This window comes from Aspergillus tanneri (assembly GCF_003426965.1).
Source record: "Aspergillus tanneri strain NIH1004 chromosome Unknown AapTan_8_pilon_pilon_pilon, whole genome shotgun sequence".
NCBI classification, from domain to species: domain Eukaryota; kingdom Fungi; phylum Ascomycota; class Eurotiomycetes; order Eurotiales; family Aspergillaceae; genus Aspergillus; species Aspergillus tanneri.
In genome coordinates, this window is record NW_022984635.1 from 719,616 (window position 1) to 732,833 (window position 13,218).

Below are 13,218 nucleotides of genomic sequence, written 5' to 3' on the forward strand. Positions count from 1 at the left end.
GCCAAGAGTACTCAGTAGCATGAATACAATGGGTAGATAGAACTCCTGGTCGAACTTTCTTACTAGTACGTAAGCTCTACTGTCGAGCTAGGGTCGACCCGTGCGGCCGGTAAGGCGCAGAGGAAAGGCGCAGGCACCAGCGCGATAGTAATGATAGCCAAAGGATATCTGGCATTTTTATGGGAAGAGGGAGGGGGGTAAACGTCAGAAGCAACGCTGACATCCAGTCGATCATCTAGAATTAGTCATGCGTCCATACTGGCCTGGATTCTGGATCCTGTCTCTAGTCCATTTGTAGTGATGCCGCAGGAGAAACGTAATTTTGTTCGAATGGAATGGAATCCATCCAATTCCCCGGGCGGCGCAGTTCCTGAAAGCGAGGCGATGCAAGACGGCGCATCACATTCATCTTACTACGGAGTACCTGAGATGTAATCCCGGAATCGAAACCAAGCGCCCGTGGTGACGCCGGGGAGATGGATATCAATGTGATTTGATGTCGAGATGGCAGATGGCAGCTTGGCTACGACGATGGCCCAAGCTTCTTGGTCTCTCCGCAGGGGATCTGATCTCACTGCACCTGCAGGCAACAAGCTGCCAGGGCGAGTCGTTGCGATGCAGCCTGGAAGCGCAGTCGTAGTCTCGTATACATGTTCTTGTCCTAGGATGGGGGATGGAGGGCCTATGGCGTTGAGTCATCCCTGTGCTTATAGACCTGTCGAATAAATGCCTCATTGTCTAGGTTTCTCGACCCAAAAAGGGAGAGTTTAATGATCCTGGCGGAAAAGGCTCGTTGTGGATTCTAGACCGATGGTGGTGATTCCCAGACAGGGATATAGGCACTTTGTGGCTGATATACATAGTTATGCATTAATAGCCTAATCGTGTCCAACCACCTACTTGGGCTCGTACAGATCTCCTTGCTAAGCTTGGGAATGTGTGGATGGTCTCGTCTTTCCTTAGTCACAGCCATCGAGACCGTGTGTTGGGGCTATCTTCTCCACCTTCTCATAGACCCATGAAATCCCCCTGCAGACTCGGGAAAATATTTCCACGATCTGACCGGGAGCATATGACTATGATTACCAGATTCCTTGAATACCATCCACGTCTGGACACACTCTGGGTACATGTCTCGTTCCTCGCAATATGTATCGTTTTACAAATTCCGCATAAAAATAAGCTCCATCCACCCGTTTATCGCGCGTGTACTCTTACTTGTGTTGGTGTGCCACAGGGCCGATGCCTAGTGACATTCATTTTTCCGGGAACGCATTATATTATGCACTGCCTTCGTGATTCCTTGTGGGGTTATGGGATCAAAGCGGTATGTGTGTCAGACCGAGTCGCTTTAGACTGGTGTTAACGCTCTTGAAGACCTACTTCGTGTTGAGGGTGAGGTGCTAAGGTGGAAGTGGTACAAAGGAGCCTTGACGTTTACTGATATCGACGGTGACAATTATATGCTTGGGATTCTTCAGATGCGATACTGATATGAGGACACTTCTTGGAAAGGACTTAATGGAAAGAGGATATATCTAATAGCATTTCATTGAAACACTGGGTGATTCCATCAGTACTTGCCATATGAGGTCACTAGGCACCTGTCATTAATATGTAACCATAATAGAGTATAAACAGCCCTCTCACTCCGCAAGTTACTGCACTGCATCTAAATACCATTAACCTATTGCGACTTAATATCTCAACACGACACTACAGTCTATTTCCCATATTAACATGCACAGCCTTGATCTGACTGTACGCCTCCAGTCCAGCCTCGCCCAATTCACGACCGATCCCACTCTGCTTGACACCCCCGAACGGAACCCGGGGATCACAATCCTGACTACTATTAACCCAGACCATGCCGGCCTCGATCTCCGCAGCCACACGATGTGCTCGTTCCAAGTCTCGAGTGAAAACTGCCGCTCCCAGACCGTAAGTTGTATCATTCGCCCGTCGAATGGCTTCCTCCTCGGTTTCAAATGGCAAGATGACCACTACGGGACCGAAGACTTCCTCGCGACAGATCTGCATCGAGTCCGTGACATCCGTGAATACGGTTGGCTGAATGAAGTATCCATTCTGGTTCTTGCTTGTGGATGGTGTATGGCGTTCGCCACCGGAGAGGGCTTTTGCGCCCTCTGCTTTGGCGGTTGCGATATAGGAGAGGATTCGATCGTATTGCGCACGGGTTACTTGGGGTCCCTGGAAAGTAGATTCATCCCATTGATCGCCGATCTGGGATGTGGACTCGAGAATTGCTTTGAACTTCTCCAGGAAAGGGGCCAGAATGGCCTGGTGCACAAAGATGCGCGATGTCGCAGTGCAGATCTGCCCTTGGTTGGACATGATACCGAAATGGGCCCATTTAGCTGCCTGATCGAGATCGGCATCGGGGAAAACTAGGAGGGGTGATTTTCCACCCGTTTCTAGAGTGATGTTTTTCAGTGTCCCAGCCGCCAGCTTCATGATTTCTCGAGCGGTCATAGTCGACCCTGTAAAGGCTACTTTATCGACCAGGGGATGCTGCACCAGCGCAGCGCCTGCTTCACGGCCAATTCCGTTAACGAAATTCACAACCCCAGGGGGGAATCCGGCTTCCTTGATCAATGTGGCTAAGACTAAGATACTCAGAGGTGTCTGCTCCGCTGCTTTGAGTACCACCGTATTGCCACAGGCTAGGGCAGGTCCCAGTTTCCAGGTCGCCATGGATAGAGGATAATTCCAAGGGATGATCTGTCCGACAACACCGATGGGCTGTCGCAGGGTGTACGCCAGTTTTTTGGGGGTGGTACTAATAGTTTGACCAAAAGTCTTGTCCGCCCAGCCGCTGTAATAGCGGATAGTAGTAATAGCCTCTGGTATATCTTCGTTCAAGGCGACATGGTACGGTTTCCCTAAATATGGTCAGAATGGAAATATTGATAATGCTAAGGGATTAAAGTCTCTACTCTACCGTTGTCCCAGGCGTCAATCGAGGCAAACAGTTCCTTATTCTGCTCAATAAGATCAGCTAGCTTTCCCATCAACTGGCCTCGCTCAGTTGGCGGTAGTAACTTCCATGAAGGGTGAGAGAATGCTGCCTTCGCCGCCTTGACTGCTTGGTCAATATCATCCGAGTTGGCTGCATGTACCGTCGCAATTGGCAGGTCCGTTCTGTTATAATTAGCGTATGAAGCATATATTATGAAGACAGAGGGCCAACGGACGCCGGGTCAAGAGATGTAATAGTCTGTGCACTAGAGGACGGACGAAACTCATTGTTGATGAATAGACCGGTCGGCTGCTTGTAGCTGTGGCCATTGGGGGTGGTGATGTCCACAAATAGATCAAGTCCAGCCATTCTGGGAGTGCAATTCTAAAATCCGGCTATCTAGATACGTGAAGATGTATGAATAGAGGGTGGCTGTTGACCCTCTTTTAGGCAATTGACTTCTGCAAGGACCTGCCTTTTGGAGCATCGGAGCCACTTGCCTAGTCGACCAGTGAAATGCGATAGGGTGGGGACATTGTGAACGGAAGAGGGAAGGCAATTCCGACGAGATGGGCAGGACGGTAAGATGGCGACGACTGTGCTAGAGCTCCAAGAACAAAGTCATACAAACGCAGATCGCTCTCTCCTAACGACGTGGAGTCATTAGTTGCGGTGTCGACGTTCTGAGAGTGGACGGCTGATGCTTTCGATAAAGGATTTAAGAGGGCTAAATTAGTCATGGAGAACAGACGAGCTTTCACACACAATACGAAACCAAGTATAGGCATGTCGAGGCCGTCGAGCCTTCTGTAAAATGCGAAGTTTAGGCAACACACGGAGGCGCATAAGACGCTCCGCATCGACAATGACACATCGAGAGTCTTGTTGCTGGCCCAAAGTACCTTGTTATTGTCAGAGTGCCACGTAGAAGAGAACAGAAAAGGAATCCCACCGCATATTCGGCTAAACCGTAGATAGCCATTAGCGGGGCTTATATTTGTACTTTTCGGCTCATGCGTCTCATCTCTCAATTAGACTTGCATATGAGCGTTTGGGAGATAATACATACGATTACTCACTAAGTGTGCTTCCAATGCTCTGCTGAGTCTTGATAATGGGAGTAGTACTAGGAGGGAAGTAAGTCAGTTATCTAGACGGAACCACCTTCCTGAAGGACTGAATCACTTCTATACAATAACAGTGCTGAGCATACATACAGAATGATATACCTTTTCTTCCACCCTTCTTCTTGCTTTCCTTGCCACTTTTCTCCTTGAAAGTTCGCTTAGTTTCATATGTATCTCTCTTCTACACCACTATTCTGCCCTTAAGAGCACAACATATAGGAATACAGGATATAGCGTCTTCGTTTCGGTACTAACATACATTAGAGTTTATATTAGTGAAAGCAAAGTTCATAAAACAATCAAGCAGGACAAGTTAGTTGTTATTAATATAAGTAACACAGAGGTGGGTCACTTGATTTCATATACCGAAAGCCTCATTGTCATCCTCGTCCTCACTATCTTCGAAATACGCCCCGTCTGCAGCACTAGCCAAGGAGCCACAATGGGGAGATTCCACTGCATCTGAAGATGCTCAAATGACGGCACTGGTGACTTCAAGATTGTCGGTGGTTATCTTGGTAAGAGTTCCAGGCCTAATGGCCGTCTCCATTGTACAGTTAAGCAACTTGACATTGTTGCTCGTCAACATCGTAGCTTCCACGTCTCTGAACCTGTTCGACCACATCATAGGCGGAGCACAGAACTTGGACCGCTCGGTAGACGGCAGGGAGCCGCACTCTATCCCGGAAGATTCAAAAGCAGCCTATTCTTGTCCCGAAAGCCCGACTGGACTCAAAAGATGACAGAACTTAGCTCGTTTGCATAGAGGGAGATAGCTTTTATAGGTTCTATCTTGCCACCTTTCTTCTCCATTTCATCGTTTCTACTGCGAGAAAGATACCTAAAACGCGGTGCTAAAAAGTAATATGGGGTTTAACTGCTTAACTCCCGTAGAGAGCTGTGTGTGACGACCGGCGCGGCGTTGGTTTGCGGCGTTGGTTTGCAGCGTTGGTTTACGCAGATAGTTTGCAATGTTGGTTTGCGATATCAGTTTGCGTTGTTCGTCGTTTGCTCCAACTACTATGTTCGGCCATGGAGCGTGGTAGCAATGGAGATATATACTCCATTGCTCACCTTGACTCTCTTCCTTTCCTCTCCATGCCTAGTATTCTCGTTGCAGGCACCGAATAGAGTTGATTTGGCTTCATTTCCATCTCTGTTTCGTAGGTCATAACATGTCACAGCTTTCCCAAATCCACAATGTCCTTTCTAAATTCAATAAATTGACTCTGTTTGTTTTGGGAAAAAAAAAAAACTCAGATCAGCCTTGCTGTCCCAATTTACTATGAACTCTATGATTTACTTGATGAGGCTTCTAAGCGCAAGGAAAGGTTTATAGACCTTAATAAGGATATATTATTAGCCGTGAAGGAGGGTATAAAGAAGTATAAAAAGTATTATACTTTTATAAATACTTTTAACATAAACTACACTGCGCTTATCTTGGATCCCCGAGTTAAAGGTGATCTGCTTCTGGAGGAACTGGAAGATAAAGATACCAGGAGGAAAATCCTTTAATCTCTCCAGGATAACCTTTACTATAATTACCTAATTAATATAAATAGTAACTTAAAATTAAGCTTACTAACAGCATAATCTTTGCTAGAGTGCAGTACTAATTACAGTAATATAAAGTCCCGGTTACTAAAAGTGTTACAGCCATGAAATTAACCATTACTTTTTAATATTAATCGCTATTTTAACCCCGGGTCAATATAACTGATATAAAGGATCCAAATTGGTTATGCAATTGGTGGAGGATAAACAAGGATGAATATCCCCGGATGGCTACAGCTGCGAGAGATTATCTAGCAATCCCAGCCTCTAAGGTTATGGTGGAAAGGCTATTCAATACAGGAAGGGATATACTAGGAATCTGAAGACACTCAATTAACTGTGAAACAATAAGGATGTTAATGTTAATGGATAGTATATATAGGAAGTAGTAGTCTACTGTTAAATAATAGAGTAACTAAGAGTCCGAGTGGAATTGCCAGTGTAATGGGACAGTAGGGACAGTAGGGATAGTAGGGATAATAGGGTTAATAGGAATAATACGGACAATAGGGACAATAGGGACAATAGGGACAATAGGGACAATAGGGACAATAGGGGCAATAGGGGCAATAGGGGCAATAGGGACAATAGGGGTAATAAGGGCAATGGGGGCCCTTTACGCTGTTAATCTATATAATTACTTAATATATGGCGGATATCGTCAACAGCCCTAAACAGAAGTGAGAGCCTTTCTTGCCTGCTTGAGTAGGAGCGGGGGATTTGCAGTGCAGGCAAATAATAATTTTGAGCGCTGTAGCTAAGATACTAGCCTTAAAATTGGTATACACAGAATGACTTCTTCCTATTCTGTACAGATATTTTACCTTCGGTATCCATCATGTGATCATATGCTGATATAGGCCTATTCTCAGCCTGGGATTTCGGAATCGCTATGATATTGTTGCCTGATACATGCCGCAGCCTAACTTCTGGTTTAAGATTTGTCTCACGAATCAGGCGTCATACGCTTCTTAAACAAACTTGCTTTGCGCAAGTCAACCTTTGTGCCAGGATTTCTGTGAGCACCAATAATAACTCCTCCTCACACAGCCTTGCACCTCACCCCCTACCCCTCTTTCTTACAAATAGGCGGTTTGTACGCCATAAATTTTTGTGAATGATGATTATTCCAGTTTCCTGCTATCCTGAACCAGTTCAAAGAAAGCATTTCACAGCTTTAGTTCCTTAAGACCTTTGCATGATGGAACCCCTTTCTGGTGCAGGAAGCGTTATTGCTGTAATTCAGTTGGCCAGTTGCATTGCGAAAATTTTAGGAGACTATATTAACGATGTCAAAATTGCCAAGAGAGATATTCTCGACCTTCAACAAGAGATTGATGGCCTTGCAGGAGTGCTCAGAAAGCTTAACACGCTTCTTGATAGATCTAATAGCGAAAAATTTAACTCTTCCAATGCGCTACTCGATGATGTCAAGGAATGCTCTTCAACACTCGAAATTTTGAAGACGAAGATCAATTCAGAAATGGCGGGGATAACAATGAAGAGATGGGGGCTCCGAGCCCTCAAATGGCCCCTGAAACGCACGGAGGTAGATGAGACTATAAAACGTATTGAGAGGTACAAGTCATTGTTCACTTTGGCTTTGCAGCTTGATCAGACGTATGTTTGGGAATATGAGCTCTTTGCAGGCGCATAACTTACGTTTGCTTTATTTTAGGAGGTCCATCGACCATATTGAAGAGAGAATTCTTTCAGGCAGATTACAGACTGCGAAGGGAGCAGCATTTGATTCTTATGAGAATCAGCATCAGGAATGCCTTCCAGGAACCCGAATCGAACTACTTCGCGATATCGAAGAGTGGATGCAATTAGCCCATGGAAAATGCATTTTTTGGTTGAATGGCATGGCAGGGACTGGCAAATCAACAATCTCCCGAACAGTTGCAAGGATTCTTAAAGAAAAACGGTTACTGGGAGCCAGCTTCTTCTTCAAGCGGGGTGAGGAGGATCGGTCAAATGCAAAGAGACTTTTTCCAACACTTATAGAACAGTTGGTGACCAGCATACCCCAACTGATCCCTTACATCCAAAAGGCAATTAAGAATAACAATAATATTTCAGAAAAGGTGCTCAAGGAACAGTTTGATACGCTACTCCTCCAGCCACTGCTAGAAGTAAAACAGGGTCCAACTGCAACAGTGGCGATCGTGATTGACGCACTGGATGAATGCGAGCAGGAAGATGATATACGACTTATTCTCCAACTCCTACCACAAGTCCAGAGGTCAACTTCTGTACGACTCCGGTTCTTATTGACAAGCAGACCTGAGTTGCCAATCAGGCTGGGATTCAAGGACATTGCCAATGACTATCAGCACTTTGTTCTTCATGAGACTCCCAAGCCTGTTATTGAACGGGACATATCTTTATTCCTTCATCACAGGCTTTCGCAAATTAGACAGGAGTTCTCAAGAAGAGGAAGCGAGATTCCTCTTGACTGGCCAGGAGATGATAACGTTGCGGCTTTGGTTAAGATGTCGGTCCCGTTGTTTATCTTCGCCGCCACTGTGTGCCGGATATTTGAGGATCCACAATGGCACCCTGCAGATAGCCTAAACGAGATCCTCTCACATCAAAGTGACAACTCCAGGCTGGATGGGACATATCTACCTGTCCTGAACCGACTTTTAATTAACCAGAACGGGGTAAAGAAAAAGAAATTGATTGAAGAATACCGAAAAATAATTGGAACAATACTTGTTCTTGAGGCTCCACTCCCAATCATTTCACTTTCAAAACTTACTGGTATTCCGAAGGAAACAATTCGCATTAGACTAGATTCATTACACTCAGTACTTTCCGTACCAAACGATGATACTCAGCTAGTTAGACTTTTTCATCTGTCGTTCCGAGAGTATCTGCTTGACGTGAACATACGCGATAAAACACCGTTGTGGATAAATAAGAAAGAGATGCACAAGTTTATCACTATCCAATGCCTACACATCATGCACCATAGCTTGAGGAAGAACATCTGCTACTTACCAGGTGATAGTACAGAACGCACTGAGATTAACATACATTCTTTAAACCATTATCTGCCACTGGAATTGCGATACTCCTGTTGTTATTGGCCACAGCACCTGATAGAAAGTCAGGACCAAGTCGTTGAGATTGATAAGGTATTCTCATTTCTTGAAGCGCATTTCCTTCACTGGGTGGAGGCAATGAGTGTTTTGGGTAATATATCTAAAGTTGTACAAATAGTCAATAGATTGCAGTCTGTTGTAAAGGTAAGTTAATCTAAAAATTGTTCCACCACCACTCTTTTACTAAAAGCTATAGGGTGATCAAAATTCTATGATATCAGAATTCCTTCATGATGCGAGACGATTCGTTCTTAAGAACAGACAGATAGCGGATATTGCACCCCTTCAACTCTACTCTTCAGGGGTTGCATTTGCTCCCAGAACCTCAATAATTAGAAACATTTTTAATAAAGAGCTACCGAGTTGGATATGCAGGTTACCAAAGACAGAGGAGCTCTGGAGCGCAGAACTACAGACTCTTGAGGGACATTCAGGCACAGTTTGGTCTCTAGCATTCTCGCCAGATGGCCAAGTACTAGCATCAGGCTCTTACGATAGCACTATCAATTTCTGGGATCCCATCACAGGCGAATTGCAGCAAACCATTAAGGGCCATTCTGATTTAGTTCGATCTCTAGCCTTCTCAGCAGATGGTAAAGTCCTAGCATCATGCTCTGATGATAGAACTATTAAGCTCTGGAATCCTACTACGGGTGAGCTGCAGCAGACCCTTGAAGGCCATTTAGATTCTGTTTGCTCTCTATCTTTCTCACAAGATAAACCAGTACTAGCATCAGGTTCTAATGATAAGACCATCAAGCTCTGGGATTTCACCACGGGCAAGCTATGGCAGACCCTCGAGGGTCACTCAAATTGGGTTAATTGTCTAGCTTTCTCACCGGATGGCAAAGTGCTGGCATCAGGCTCTGATGATAGGACTATCAAACTTTGGAATACCACGACGGGCGAACTACAGAAAACTCTTGAGGGACATTCAAATTGGATTAACTCTCTAGCCTTCTCACCACATGGCCAAGTGCTAGCATCAGGATCTGCTGATAGAACCATTAAGCTCTGGGATCCCATCACAGGTAAAGTAAAGCAGAGCCTTACAGGCCATTCAGATTCACTTAACTCTCTAGCCTTCTCACGGAATGGCCGAGTACTAGCATCGGCCTCTAATGATATGACCATTAAGCTCTGGGATACCACGACAGGTTGTCTGCAGCGGACCCTTAAAGGACATTTAAATTGGGTTAATGCTCTAACCTTTTCACCAGATAGTGAAGTCCTAGCATCATGCTCTGCTGATAGGACTATTAAACTCTGGGATACTACCATGAGCAAACTGCAACAGACCTGGGAGGGTCATTCAGGTACAGTTTGGTCTCTAGTATTCTCATTTGATGGCCAAATGTTAGCATCAGGCTCTGATGATAAGATGATCAAGCTCTGGGATCCCACCACGGGCGAGCTGCAGCAGACCCTTAAGGGCCACTCAGATTGGGTTAATTGTCTAGCTTTCTCACCAGATAGCAAAGTGCTGGCATCAGGATCTGATGATAGGACCATTAAACTTTGGGATCCCCTTATAGGAAAACTGAAACATACTCTGACTGTTGGGAGAGTGGTCAATGACCTTGAATTTTCGAAAGATAGCCCGCATTTAATAACTGATCTGGGAGCCTTCTGTGCTCAATATCAGTATGCCCGCAATGCTTCTGAATTGTCTAAAATAAGTGTTGAGGTGTCTATACTTGGGCGTCAATGGGTATGTCTTTATGGTAAAAAGATGCTGTGGCTTCCCCCTGAGTATCGCCCCACCTGCTTTACAGTGAAAGAAGGTATTATTGCTCTTGGGCATGCGTCGGGAAGGGTCTCTCTTATCTCAGTTTTATGTAACTAGTGCACTAATATATACTCTCGCGCTCCCTTGAATGCCCTTACCTTAGGGTCTGAAAAGGCCATGAAATTCTAAACTTGCTCTATTAGGGGTAGAATAATACATGAGGTGTTACTACCAACTTCTGTGCCCGCTTGGCTGTCATTCAATGATTGGGTTTGTAAGCAGTGGCTCATCAGCCACTTATTCACACACCGTACGAAAGACTAGTAGGAAAGACTGTGTTGATACGGATGCCGCTTTTTGGGGCCCAAATTTGGTAGTTAGTATCTTGGCTCTGGCGGCCAGAAACGATCAACCTGTGGTTTGCACAAGATCACTGTGGCACCATGGATATGTCGAGTTTTGAACAATTAACTACATGTATTGTAAACAACTTAAGTCTTCTATCTTTCATGTTCCATACCAGACCAAGCTTAAGGCCAATCTTCAGTTAAAAGCTAATGGCTCAATAATCGATTCAGAGTAAGGTCTTGGCAGTGGGGCTGGGAATGAATCATCAGATGTTTACTGGTAAAGCCGATTTCGAGAATGACTGTACCGCTGCAGTCTCACCTCGGGCGAGATGTCCCTACAGAACGGGCGGCCGTGACACGGTCGATCTGGATGGTAGACCTTGACTAGTTCGTAAAACTGACTCTTCGAGTACGCCACGATAGGTCTGGCTCGGAGAAGCCATGAACTGTAGTATAGGATCTGTAGGAGGGATGTGGTGGCACGCAACGAGGTCGCGAGATGTGTGGCGATGAGTTGTACGATGGAGTCAGCAGCTGCCGTCCACCGCAGCAGAAAATATTAGATTTCTTGAGCATAGCCGCATGATTCCCATGGAAGAGAGACGTCGTTTGCTCCTCCATCAATTCAAAGAAAGAACCAGACAAAGAAGATTGACGACGGTGGAGATGAAAAAAGTGCTGGTTGTGACAATAAGCTTATTTCTTGTTATACCACTATGATTGATTCTTCACGCAAAGGGGCTAATTCTGCCTACAAGTATATATTATACTTTGAACTTATAGCCAGAAAGATTAAGGAATATGGGATTAAGCCTGGAGATATGTTCAATATTAATAAAGAAAGGCTTTCTTATCAGAGTACTATTAAAATGTAAAAGGATCTTTTCACGACGCCGGTATGAGCAGGGTGGGATTAGACAACAACTTCAAGATGGGAATAGGGAGTAGATTACTACAATTACATGTATTTGTGCTAATAGGACATCTCTTTGAACTGGTCTGATTTACCAGGCCGTCTCCGGAGATGTTAAGATACTTGGCTTCATGATTTTAATCCTAGTAAGCATGCCTGTTTCTTTACATCATCACCTAGTAGCTGGATAAATAATAAGATGGGTTACGCGTGGCTTACTACTATATTCAATCGCGAAACAAAGGCGAAGGCGCGGCGCCGTTGGCGGCTCTTAATTCTTAATGGCCACGGCGCCCATATCTCACTTCCGCTGAGCTTGCTGTCAAGCTGTTAATACATTCTTATTAGATCCAGAAGCTCATCCTACCTCTGCTGGTCTCCGAGTAATTTCTTCGAAGCACTGATTCTCGGACTCACTGCCATTTTTAGGGGGACTTTGACGAACATATGTCTCTGTTGGCTGTTTAGAATCTAGGGGATGGATCGAATTGTGCAAGAGCTTTTATGTGTGGTGTGTTTAAGACGGCCGAAATTAATAAAATCGGCTCAAACTTAATGGTGCTGCACTATCAAAAATACCCCTCGAACCATGACCAAAACTCTACAGCTGTGTGAGAGCTCTTCTCTTCAATGTTTAAGACTAGCAAGCCAAGTAAGAAGTAAGAATAATTACAGTGCACTTTAGTGGTTTTAAAAAGCTATTGAGAAGATATACCGCTTGAAAATGTTACTAGGAAGCAGATGTCATCGGTGGAAACACCAGAGATCGCAGTATCTCAACCAACTGAGCCTACTAAGCGATTCCCTCTATTCTTATTGAGGTTTTCTTCTCTACCTCTAGGTGTTCAACTTACTTTTCCATATAAAGAGCTTTAAAAGGCGTGCAACGACAACCTTGCTGAGAAATTTGTCATTCAGTTTTGGCCAATACCGCCATACCACAGTGGTCTTTCCGTTTCCGGAGTCTTTATAGTACAGGTTACCCTGCCAAAAATCGAAAAACTTTATCCGCGGCAAGCATGCATATACGTAGTGGTGAGAGGTTACATCCCGCTTTATTATGACCTCCTCAATTGTACTGTCGTCAGTCATGGTATACGTGATATTAGAGCCTGTTTCGTTGAAATTCTCGGATGTGACCCATGTCCTTGCGCCTGGCAAGCCTAGGTAAGGCAGCATTATTTGGCTCATATCAATGTTCCTGGGTAAGTTTTCCCAGACGAAATCTAGAGGTGCGTCAATCGAGATGACATTGGTGATAATATAAGAATCTTCTTCAGGAAGATCAGCAGACATTCGCTGAATCTCATCTCGGGTAGGCATAATTGTTTGTCTGGCCGAAGAGCAACGGCGGGATTTAACAGGGTATGGAGAATATATCGGAACTGATACCATTAGCGTCTGCCAATTGAGAAGTCGAAAGCTAAGGAGTAAGATTTCCAAAGTATATAT

At 44.8% G+C, this 13,218-nt stretch overlaps 2 protein-coding genes across 2 annotated transcripts; one reads left to right on the forward strand and one right to left on the reverse strand.

Moving 5' to 3' along the window:
- Positions 1–1,716: 1,716 nt before the first annotated feature.
- Positions 1,717–3,349, reverse strand: ATNIH1004_010860 (uncharacterized protein; the record flags this gene model as incomplete). Its single annotated transcript, XM_033575428.1, has 3 exons — positions 1,717–2,903; positions 2,963–3,162; positions 3,216–3,349. 3 exons carry the CDS (start codon positions 3,347–3,349, stop codon positions 1,717–1,719), a joined length of 1,521 nt encoding a protein of 506 aa, XP_033421283.1.
- A 3,516-nt stretch (positions 3,350–6,865) lies between these two features.
- Positions 6,866–10,712, forward strand: ATNIH1004_010861 (uncharacterized protein; the record flags this gene model as incomplete). Its single annotated transcript, XM_033575429.1, has 6 exons — positions 6,866–7,284; positions 7,343–8,330; positions 8,766–8,807; positions 8,900–8,918; positions 9,164–10,485; positions 10,707–10,712. 6 exons carry the CDS (start codon positions 6,866–6,868, stop codon positions 10,710–10,712), a joined length of 2,796 nt encoding a protein of 931 aa, XP_033421284.1.
- Between the last annotated feature and the right edge of the window lie 2,506 nt (positions 10,713–13,218).